Below are 11,481 nucleotides of genomic sequence, written 5' to 3'. Positions count from 1 at the left end.
GGAGCGGCAGGCACCCTTGTCTACATCATCACGGACATCTAGCACCCAGTGTTTATTCATTTTTTAAAAAAGGAAATCCAAATAAGTTAGCAAAAAAATTACAAAACAATAGCAAAACCACACAAGGCTTAGTTATCAAAGGAAGTCACCCCAAGAGCCCCGCCCCCCATCCCGTCCCGGGCACCTCGGCACAGGACACCTTGGTCAGATGGCAGCTTCACAAACAACACGCAGAACAAACAACAGAAACCTGGGAGTTCCCAGTGTTCACGCAGAAGCTTGGCCCCGGGACCTGGGGACAGGGACACCTCTTCCTGCTCCCGAGTCAGGGCAGGCCCAGCCCGGCCGCTGCCTCAGGAAGAGCAGACGCAGGTGCACCGTGTGTCTGGGTCAGGACGGGATTTTGGGGGTGGGAGGAGTGGAAGGCTGGGTTATAATCGAAGGGAAGCTCCTGAGTTTGCCCCTGAGGGGGCCCCCGCAGGCGCTCTGGTCCCCTGCTCTGTCTCCCTGGACCCGGATGGCCCTGGGAGCTCTGAGCAGTCAGCCGAGTGAGAGCGCCCACTCCCTCTCTGGGTGGTGGCTTAACCTTCAACAGGCGAGGAGGGGGCAGGCTGGCCTCCTGGCCTCAGGACAGCCTGGCGTAGGCGGCCCCCAGGCCCCAAGTGGCGGCATCTGTGGCCAGCCTGTGGGCCCCTGGCCGCTGGCCGCAGACCACCTCAGTTGGGCAGGGTTTCGTCCGGGAAGGCCACAGAGACGTCCTCCATGGTGATGCTGTCCACGATGGAGGTGAGCGAGTGCAGGTTGTGGGCGTCGGCAGGGTCCGCTGGGAGCAGATGGTCTGTGGGGAGAAGGTGGGCGGAGTCACCTGGCGACAGGCAGAGGATTGCTACTGCCCGTCCCAGTGGCACGCGTGGGACTGGTGGGACTGGTGCCTCCTCCCAACTCCTCCTGGGGCTGGGCTGGGGTTGGAAGCAGCTATCCCGACTGCCCTGGGGCGGAGGGAGGTGGAGCCGGGCTGGTGTGTCCTGGGAGACGCCCTGCCCCCTGCTCTTGCTGGCCTTAGGCAGCACAGACTCAGGGACTCCCAGGGACCCCTGGGGCAGGGCAGAGCTGCAGGAGGGCGGCTTCTAGCTGGCCAAGGCTTTAGTCCACGCTGCCGAGGCCAAGGGGAGGAGCCGGGGGCAGGGGATAAGGGAAGAGGGGCTCCCCGGGCTGGACAAGGCTGAGGGATTTGAGCCAAGCTGACCAAGGTCCCACCTCACTTACCCCCTGGGTTGGGGCCGAACTCCAGGGCGCTGCCCCACTCTGGACTGCAGGAGGCGCTGTGGGAGCTGCATTCACTGGGAACCTGCTAGACACGGAAGCCCAAGGTCAGGCACAGCCGTCTCTGTGGTGCCCTCTGTCCAGTCCCCAGGGCAGAAGCTCCTGTGCTGAGGCTACCCCTCCAGCAGGTCGCCCCTCCGCCCAGGAGCGTCACAATTCACCCCTTCCCTGCCCCCGCCTAGCCACAGAGCCCCAGCTCCCAGGCCTTTCCTGGCTTCCATCTGGGGTGGACACGACACCAGCTTAAAGGGGCGCCTGGTTTTCCTGACCCTGAGATCAGGGTGTCCGGCCCAGCCAGGGCCTCCCTATGCAAGTGCTGGGGTGCCAGGTTGCGGGGGTGGGGGCAGACCTGTCCATCCCAGACACTGCACCCGGCTGACTCTGGACTTGTTCCCTGGCTCCTCCTTCGGACCGCCCCCCCCCATCTCTGCTTGTCCCATCTGAAAAGGACACGGGACACAGGATGGGCTGGATGAGCCCACGTAGGGGCCTGAGGCTGCGCCCCCTCCCTCGGGGCAGGTGGGCAGCCACTTACCCCCGCCTGGGGCCCGCCCCGCGGGCAGCGCAGCCCACGCTCCTCCTGGCGGAGGGAGCTGAGCAGGGCCTGCAGGCGCTCGATGTACTGGATGGCGCTCCGCAGGATCTCCACCTTGGGCAGCCGCTGGTTGGGGTTCAGCAGGGTGCTCCGCTTCAGGGCCTCGAAGGCCTCGTTCACCTTCTTGAGCCTGCGTTTCTCCCTCAGCGTGGCCGCCCGCCGCCGGTCCACGGACACGGACTTCCTCTTACACGCCTTGCACGCCCACGGCAGGCACTGGCCCGGGCAGTGCTCGGGGGTCCCCAGCCCCTTGTCTTCGAGGGGCCCCCGGGCCTCGGGGCTCAGGCTGAGCTCAGTCCGCTCGTAGCCCGGCGGCTCGAAGCCCTGGAGGTGGACAGGCAGGTAGTTTTCCCCGTCGTAGAAGTGGGGCTCCTGGTAGAAGTAGGGGGGTGTCTCGTACAGCTCCATGGGGTCGGAAGAGGCTCGTTCCTGCCACCGGCCCCCAAGCTCCTGCAGCCCCTCACGCCAACTGCCGGGTGCCATTTAAACCCTTCCCGCTGGCATGGAACCAGAGATAAATATAGCCAACGCCACGGAAACCTGAGCCCCCTCTAAGCTGTTGCTGCACATCAAGACGTTCACAGTGGATTAGACGTGACCCCCCCGCCCCCGCCTCCACCCACCCACCCAGCCTGCCTGCCCCGGCCAGCCCTGGGCTCCTGGGCCCGGGAGGGAGGCCGTCGGGTGTAATTTGATTAGTTTTCATTTCTCGGCAGCCCCCCTGGGGCAGGCAGGGGAGGTGGGGAACACATTCTCATCTGCTCCTTTCAATTACTCCTGGCGGGGGGCCTGCCTGCTCCCTTTGCTGGTCCCAAAGAGTTAGGGTGGGGGCCAGAGGGGTGGGCTTCGGCTGGAAGGGGTCAATTCATCCCCTGCTTCCTGGCAGCTCCGTGAGCCTCAGCCAGACAGGAGTCCCTCCCGGACGGGCAGGCGTGTCCAGGGACGAGAAGGGCCGTTCGAAGGGCCACATGGCCTGCCCTTCTGGTCTCCATAGCAGCCTTGACCGTGTCTCTCAGGGCACAGTTATGGGGGTACATGGAGGGAAGAGGAATTCGGGGTCTTGTTTTCCTTCTGTGGCAGGGCCAGTGGAAGCCTAGAATACGCTGGTCGTGTTGCCACCGTCCAGCTGTGGAAAGTCGGGTCTGGGGGACCCTGCGTCTCCGCCCTCCCTCCCCCTGGATCCTCCTATGTCGTCTCCTCCAGTCTGTTTCTGCCCCAGTCAGAGCAGAGGTTCCCCCAAGTCCTCAGCGTGGTGGTGGTGGTGGAGTGGGGGGGGGGGGGCGGGCAGAGCCCCTCCACGCAGTTTAAATCTCCCGGCTCCTGGCCTCCTGGCTGGCTCTGCCTCTTCCTGTCTGAGCCTTCAGGGCCACCGTCCTACAGGTCTCTCTCGAATGTGGGTGCAGGAGGGACTGGCTCATCCCTGGGCCTCTCAGTGCGGGGTCCCCTCTCGGCAGAGGCCTTGGGGTCAGAGAGGACCCGTGCTGCTGTCCGTGGGGCGGAAGTGGACAAGGCTCACTTTAGGGCTGCAGGGTTACTACACGCGAACCCTAGGAGCCCTGAGAACAGGAGGGATGCTGAAGTTACTATGGAAACCCAGAAATGGCAACGTTTTGTCCTTTTGGGACCCAATGGGCCTTGCCTCCGGACAGCGTGTCCATGTCCTCGAGGAAGGGGAGCAGGAGGACCGGGCTGGCTTCGTGGGGAGTTTCAGGATCTCACGCTCTAGGTGGTGAGCCGGGCCAGAGCGGGAATGTCCCGTGACAGTGCCGGGGAGTTGTTCCAGTTCCACCGTGAGCATGGGGGCTGCCATCGTGTGCACATGCGTGGGTTCATCAAGCAGGTGTGTGAGGAGTTTGCAGAGGGTCTGCGTCGGGGGTGGGGAGGAGAAGGGGACGCCCAGCGGTGATGGAGGGACGTGGAAGTGAGGCAGGGGCACCCCGTGGAAGACGGCGGCGGGCCTTCGGGAGCGAGGCGCGAGGTCCTGGTGCAGAACGGCCGACTTAGAGGCAGGAGGAAGTGCGGACTGGGAGGACAGGCGTGTCAGCTGGCAAAGGGTGTGTGTGTGTGTGTGTGTGTGAGTGTGTGTGTGTGTGTGTGTGTGTGTGTGTGGCAGGTGAATGGTTGTAAGGAGAGGGCACCGGGCACGTGGAGATACCTCTGCTCCCCACCTGGCCTCCCTGAGGCCGTGTCCCTGGCTCCCCGCACAGCCTCCCGGGAACCAGAGCACCAGGAACGGGGGAGGGACACCGCCCCGCCCGCCTGGGACAGAGGTATTCATTCGGTCACTCTTTCCGTCAAGAAACAGGTCTGGCCCATGTGTGCTGGGCACCGGGGTTGGTGGCGTGAGTAAGACGTGAACAGGCCTGTAACATACTCACCACCTTCTGAACACAGTCTGCTCATTGAGGTAGGCAGTGAGCGGCAATAGCACTGAGGGGTGGTGTGGCCCCGGGGAGGGGTGCTGTGGCCCCGGGGAGGGGTGCTGTGGCCCTGAGGAGGGTGGTGTGGCCTCGGGGAGGGGTGCTATGGCCCAGGGAGGGAGTGGCCTTCACTCCAGACCTGCAGAACTCAGTTTCCTGAGGCCAGGCTGACCCTGTGCGTCTGCGTCTCAGTGACTCCTTGTGTAGATGTGTTTGTGTGTCTGTCAGTAAGTGGCCAGGGGACCATGTCCTGGCCCTGCTCTGGGGCATTGCTCTCCCAGGACTCAGAAGATAGGGCAGCTCCGGTGTCTCTGACCTCAACCCCCCCATTGGGGGGCTGTCCCTTCACCCGCCTTGCTCCTCTCAGAGCCGCGATGCAGGGAAGCAGCACCTGGAGACCTGGCCTTCCTCCCCTGGCACCCCCCCCACCCCCCGCCTCTAAGCCACCCTCTGATGGACAGGAACACATTGGGGCCACCACAGAGCGTCTTTGTGCTCCCAGCAGTGGAGATCCATCAGCTGCGACCTGACAGCGGGGCGTCAGGCCCTAATCCCCACCCCACTGGCCTGGGCACACAGGCCCCTGCAGTCCCGGCCCCTCCAGAGGCAGCCCTCACCCCACCACTGTCCCCGTTGGACTGCTCCTTGCGTGCTGGGCTGCTCTCATTTGCATGGCCGCGGAAACCCCCTTCACCTGCTCCCTGCTCTCTGCTCCCCCTCTGCTCCCCCAGCCTCTCCCAGGCCCAGCTGACCTCTCAGGTGGGCGGGCCTGGGCTGCCAGGTTGATTGGCTAACATCCAACCAGGTTCCCGGTCCAGAGTCTCAGGTGCTGGGAATCGGGGAGGGAGAGCCTTTGGGATGGCTGAGTTTCTGTTCTCCGGGCTGGGTCCCTGGCTGGGTCCCGGGCTGAGGCGGCAGGAAAATGCTCCCACGGACCCCAGAAGCCGGAACAATGGGTGCCGACCAGCACCAGCTCTCTGTGGGGCAGTAGCTTGGCCGTGAGAACAGATCCCAGAATCAGAAAACTTGAGCGGGGAAGCACCCTGAGGATCAGCAGTCCCCCCTCCTTCCTCCTACACACGGGGAAACTGAGGCAGAGGAGAAAGTGACTCGCCTGAGGGTGCACAGGGCACTGGGTCAGAGTGTGAGGGGTGTTAGTCTTGGTGCCTGAGCTTAGGCCTTGGGGCGGAGCCAGGGGCCCCTCTCCTTCCCGGAGGCTGGGAGGCTGACGGGCGGAGAAGGCCCAGTTCTCACCGTGAGTACCTGCTTCCCAGGTGGGCTCGGGCACAGGTGGGAGGCGGCAGGGGGTTGGAGGGCTCTAGGCGTCGAATGGAGAGTCAGGGAGACGTCAGAGAAGTCCTGACGGGGAGATGGAAAGAAGACACCCCAGGGCTAAGGGTGATGGCTGGGGGTCGGGAAGCCTGAGGCCTGAGACCAGAGGAGGGTTTGGAGGCAAATGGGCCTGGGGAGGGGGGTGGAGAGGTGAGGCGCTGGCGGGGAGGGCCTGGAGGCCCACACTGTGTCCTTTTCCTCTGAGGACAAGCATCAGATCACCCTGGGAAGTCCCTCCCGCTGGAGTCGGCTCAGCGCCAGGTCCCTCAGCGCCCGGTCACTCGCCAAGAATCTCTGGCCTCTGCTGGGCGGGCGAGGGTGAGGCCTGGAGGGACAGGAGGGTCCTGGGACGGGTCTGAGGAGGTGCTTGGTGGTCACAGAGCACAGAATGAGGTTGCAGAGCCCAGTGGGCCTGCAGGGTGCGGGCAGTGTGCACCTGGGCCTTGGGGTGCGGGCGAGTCCCGAGTGGTTCCTGGAGCTGGGCCCTCAGCGCCCAGGACGACCGACCGTCAGGAAGGGAAGGCCGTGGAGGAGGGAGCCCTGGATCGGAAGTCAGGGCGTGGCTGCCTTCTCCTCCCTGGTCCCCCGTGGGTAAGTCAGGTGCTGGACTGAGCGACCCAAGTGGCCCCTGAAAGGTGGCGCTCTGGTTCCGACTAGGCCTGTGGCCTGCAGGGCGCTCATGGTCGGGCAGGAGGGCTGCTCTGAGAGGCGTGTGAGCCAGGCCGCACCCTGAAGAATGGACTCAGGGGCGGCTCTTCCCTTCCCGTTGCCATGTCTGCCCCCACGCTCAGTCTCGCCAGAGGCCACTGGATGGCTCCCTGGACCCGTGCCAGCCCACCTAGGCCTGGCATCACTGTCCTACTTACTATGGACTCCCCCTCCTGCCCCCTCCCTTCCGCCCCCATTCTGCCCTCCTTGGGGCTCAGAAGCCCCGCAGGCCACACCCCCTCCCACTCCCTGGGCAGCTTCTATTTCTGCCTCTTTGACAAGTTGTGACACATTTGGGAGCAGCTGCTGCCGGGGTGGAGATGCCTTGCTTTCTTCCTGGCTCTGTCTTCTCCTCCCCATGCCTCTCCCACAGCCCCCCCCCCCAATGTGCTGTGGGACCCTCCCTGCATTCCCCTCCTGGGAACTCGGATGTCCAGCCCCGCCCTGGCCTGGAAGGGGCCTTTCTGGCACAGAAAGCCAGGTGGCCTCATGCAGCACAGGACTGACAGCCTCTGTGTCAGAGGCACGTCTCTTCCCCTCGGGGCTTCATTTTTCCGTCTTTAAATGGGGGTGATGAACTGTCTTCCCTGGCGGCCGGTGTAGCTAGTTGTGTTGCCTGTTAACTGCAGGGGCTTGGAGCTCCTCTCGTCTTCTTGAAGGATTTGATTCCATGTCCCTCTTCCCCCCAAGTATCTCTAACTGCTCCGTCTCTGCCGGCCTTTCCAAACGTGAAGTCACTCCACCCAGAACCCCCTTTTCCCGGGAGCCCTGGGCGATGGCTCTGTCCCAGCCGCTCCTTCGTCACCAAGTGTCTGGGACGGCGACTTCACACTCGCTCACTCGTCTACCCGCTGCCTCCGCCTTCCCTGGCACAGACGCCTCGGCAGGTGCAGCGCAGGCGACGGCTCTGTGTCCGTCTCACTGGTTGGTCTGTTGGCCACGGTCTCCCGAGCTCTGCTCTCCTAGCTCCTGCCACCCTGCACCCTCCTGGCTCCGCTCTGGGTTTCCTCCTCTGTCTCCCTCCCTCCTCTTCCTCTTCGCAGCTCCTCTGCCTCCCCTTAGGAGGGACCTCTCTTCTTAGACCTCTTCCCTGCACCCCCGGGGAGCCCCGTTCTCCCCGCAGGGCGCACGCCTGCGTGGGTCAATGCTGGTAGAGGCTGGCTGCTCTGCGCGTGGTTCCTCAGGGAACGACTCCCAAGTCCGTTCTCTCTGCCCCGAGCTGCCGACCGCATGCCAAGGTCAGGGGGACATGCACTTCCATCAAGCACGTCTGACAGGGAACCCGTTCACTCCCCATTCCCGTGTCCCTCTACTGATGACTCATGCCGCCCACTCAGCCATTCCTGGCTTGGCTTCCCTGGCTTCCCTGATGTCCTCCTTTGTCTGTCTGTCCCCAGCCTTCCTCCCATCCTCTCCAGGGAGTCCGTGAGACAAGGAAACAAATGTTCCCGGGCAAGTCCATCTGCTGCGTTCCCCGCATAGCGGCCGTGTGGACACCGCATTCCACCCTCGGCCCCGGTGCCCGGCGTGTTCTCCCCGAGCCACACGTGCCCGTCCTCGCTGGGCCTGGGCCAGCCGAGGGCCTCCTGGGGCAGGGGTGGGGGTGGGGGGCTTCTCCTCACCCCTAACAGCACCGGTGGAGTCCCCACAGCCCACGCTCACCGGCTCCCAGGCTCACGTCCTCACCATCTTGGCTCCCCTCTCCCCAGCGGAGACACAGCCCCGCCTCCCTCAGCCCAGGGCTGGCCCTGCTGCCCTTACAGGTGGAGAGGGGAGGTCGAGGCTTTGGGAACTGGGTCAGGGGACTGGACTGGACTGGGGCTCAGCACCCGCCCTTGCCGCCCCCTCCCCTCCCAGCCTTTCCGTAGAGCTGTGTCCCACCACTGGGTCTGGCTCCCCAAATCGCCTGCGCCTCATCTTTCCTGGCTGTGGCCACATTTCCGAAAGTGATGTTTCCTGTGGTGGCCAGTGCGGCTCTCCCACTTCCTGGTCCCGGGCAAGGAGCAGGCTCCTCGGATTCCTGAGTCCAGAGCCAGCTGGGTGCTGCCGGTGGCATCCCCGTGGGGGCTGGACGGTGGGGAGGCAGCCTGGGCCCAGGCAGGACCAGCGAGGGGACGGTGGCCATGCTTGCCAGGTCCTCACCCACAGCTACGCCCTCGTTCAGAACTCGCCCATTACGAGGTGCCTTGTGAACGCTTCACCCGAATGACCCAGCCCCACCATCACTGTGAGGGGTCGTCACGCCAGGTGCTGGACGGGGGTCACGGTGAAGAAGTCTGCTCACGGGAGTCACAGAGGTGGAGGCAGGATCAGAACCAGCCTGGCCGACTCCAGAGTCGGGAACAGCCTCGTCCACTAAGGTTACGGCCAAAACCCAGGCCCTGGACGACAGCGGGACCAGCTTCTCTCCAGAGTGTATGCAGTAGGCACTCAGCAAGTGCGTGTGGTGTGGTCACTGGATACTCACTGACAGCTGACCCGAGAGACAGAGCCACATCATCAAAGCCAGTCCCTTCTGTGCAGAGTGAGGGTTTGGGGCCCCCTCTCCTTCTTGGGGTGACCTGGACGTCACAGCCCAGGTGTCTGTGACTTGGGTGAATTCCTGGTCCTGTGGATGCTGGTGGTACCCATGGGGTGAAGATGAGGATGGAGCTCAGAGGAGCACAGGATTGTCAGTAAAGAGGCAGGAGGCGGGACACCTGGCCCTCGAAGGTGGGGCCCGCCCGAGGACTGGAGCCGCCGGGGGTTGGGAGCCTGGGGGGGGGGTGTCTGTTTATTCTGAGATGGGCAGCCTCGCTCTGGAGTTGTGACTTCAGGAATATTCCATCTCCCTGCAGACGGGCGAGCCTGGAGCAGTGCCTGGAGCCTGGGAGTGGGAGTTGGCACGATGCACGGTGCTCATGACACCTCATCCCTCCCTCCTCCTGGAGCAGACGGCGCCTGTGACGTCTCCTTTCGGCTCTGCTCTCTCCGGCTGTGCTGGCCGGGACCTGTTCCCGGCCTTGAGGTTGGTAGCCAAGAGCGTGACTTCTGACCTCAGGCCTCCCAAGCCTCCCCTTCCGACCCTGCGGCTGCAGTGAAACCGTAGATGCATAGTGATCAGAGCTGGGGACCTCAGACCAAGAACGAGGCGGAGAACGGGGAGCAGGGAGCAACTGGCCTGTGGAGGCAGGCAGAGGCGCGTGAGCCGCCCTGGACTCCAGCCGCCGCCTCCTCGTCCTCAGAGCCAGCGAACACGCATTGAAGGAGCTCTGAGGCCCCTCCACGTATCATCACACACCCGTGTGCCTTCACCTGGGGTCGCCTGGGTGTGCGGACCCACTGCACCATGCACACCACACACACACACACACACACACACACGCCACACACACGCCACACACGCACATGCCACAAACACAGACACCACACACACATGCCAAACACACCACACACATGCACACATGCCACACACACGCACACACACACACACATAGACACACACATGCCAAACACACACACACACATACACACAGTCACACACACACTCAAAGTCACACACTTAAAGTCACATTCACAGTCACACACACACACAGCCACACACACTCACAGTCACACACACAGTGCACACACTCACACATGTACCCATATGTGCACACACACATGCATACACACTCACACACACACACACTCACAGCCACACACACGTGCACACACTCACACATGCGCACACACACACACACTCCCCCAGCACCTCTCCTGGGTGGGTAGCTCCCTGTCCCCTCCCCACCCCCATCAATGCTCACGGTCGAGGGTTCGGTGGCTGAGGGCTGAGCTGACAGTGGGGATGCCTAGACCCAGGCCTCTCCTCCCACCACACAGGCCGGTGCCAGGCAGAGGGCTTCGCCACTTACAGCTGCGAGGCTTCAGGCTGGTTACTTGCCCTCCAAGCCTCAGTTTCTCCTTCTGCAGATGGGGAGAGTAATGCATGTAGCTCGGGGCCTGGTACCCCGGCAGCTGTTACCATCAGAGGATGTTATTGTCCCTGAGAGCTGGGGTTCTCTGAGGACTTCCCGCCCAGCCTGGTGGGCAGGGCTCTGCAGCCTTTCAATGGTGACCCCCCGCCCCCAAACCAGCATCCTCGAGTCCTAGAGGAGGTCTCAGTCCCTACACCCCCCCCCAACCCCCCCCCCCCCCCCGTCCATTGTCAGCCAAGCCCCTGGCACTTGAGGGATCTCAGCTCGGTCTGTTTTGAGTTATAAATATCTACACCCCCCCCCCGCCCCGCCCCTGTGAAACCTCGATGCCGAGACCAAAGTAGAAGCTTCCTGGATCCTGTCTCCGCTCCCCCCCCCCCCCCCCGCTCCCTCCCTCTCTCCTTCCCTCCCTCCCTCCCCATCTCCCTCTGCTCGGCAGAAATTCTATTTTCTCTGCCTTAGAACTTAAAGCTCTTCCCCTTGTGCCTCCCCCCCCGCCCCCCCCCCCCCCCCCCCCCCCCCGCTCTCCATCACTGCGGATGTGAAGGGAACCTCTGGGGACAGCTCTCTTGGAAGGAAGTGCCCACTTAGAGGAAGTGCACCGAGGTAGTGCGCTCCCTCCCCAGGCCTGGCGAGGGCAGGGCCAGCAGCTAAAAGGTGGGTGGAGCCTCACGGAGAACCTGAGGGGCAGGGGCAGGCCCCAAGACACGGGGCTTGGAAGGCCCGGTTTTCTGAGTCCCCAGAGCTAAGCAAGCCCACAGCCTGGCTGGCGTGGCTCCGTGGTTGAGCCAGGAGGTCACAGTTAGATTCCCTGTCAGGGCACAGGCCCAGGTTGTGGGCTCCATCCCCAGTAGGGGGCGTGCAGGGGGCAGTTGATCAATGATTCTCTCTCATCATGGATGGTTTTTTCTCTCTCTCCCTCTCCCTTCCTCTCTGAAATAAAAAAAAAAAAAAAAAAAAAAGAGAGACCCCAGAGAGAGCTCTCCCTCCACCTGCTTGCACCAAGGAAAGGCCATGTGAGCTGAGCAAGAAGGCGGCCGTCCGCCAAGCGAGAGGAGCGCCCTCGCCGAACCGGACCACGTTGGGCCCTGACCTCGGACGTGCAGCCTCCAGAACCGTGAGAAAATGACTCTGCCGGCTACGCCCC

At 63.4% G+C, this 11,481-nt stretch overlaps 1 protein-coding gene across 1 annotated transcript; it reads right to left on the bottom strand.

Moving 5' to 3' along the window:
- Positions 1–207: 207 nt before the first annotated feature.
- On the bottom strand, positions 208–2,341 carry MYOG (myogenin). The gene is made up of 3 exons (XM_008159963.3): positions 1,859–2,341; positions 1,267–1,348; positions 208–838 (listed from the first exon to the last, which is right to left on the bottom strand). The coding sequence occupies exons 1-3, from the start codon at positions 2,324–2,326 to the stop codon at positions 717–719; spliced, it is 672 nt and encodes a 223-aa protein (XP_008158185.3). The 5' UTR covers positions 2,327–2,341; the 3' UTR covers positions 208–716.
- Between the last annotated feature and the right edge of the window lie 9,140 nt (positions 2,342–11,481).

This window comes from Eptesicus fuscus, chromosome 24 (genome assembly GCF_027574615.1).
Source record: "Eptesicus fuscus isolate TK198812 chromosome 24, DD_ASM_mEF_20220401, whole genome shotgun sequence".
In the NCBI taxonomy this organism is placed as follows: Eukaryota; Metazoa; Chordata; class Mammalia; order Chiroptera; family Vespertilionidae; genus Eptesicus; species Eptesicus fuscus.
This window is presented reverse-complemented; position numbering and strand designations above follow the sequence as displayed.

What these genes read in the sequence shown, in the direction of transcription:
- MYOG (XM_008159963.3), bottom strand. Translation starts at nt 2,326, where the DNA reads ATGGAGCTGTACGAGACACCCCCCTACTTCTACCAGGAGCCCCACTTC. An exon ending in GGGGCGGGCCCCAGGCGGGG is followed by an intron (nt 1,349 to 1,858) that starts GTAAGTGGCTGC and finishes CGTGTCTAGCAG; the next exon opens with GTTCCCAGTGAATGCAGCTC. An exon ending in GTTCGGCCCCAACCCAGGGG is followed by an intron (nt 839 to 1,266) that starts GTAAGTGAGGTG and finishes TTCTCCCCACAG; the next exon opens with ACCATCTGCTCCCAGCGGAC.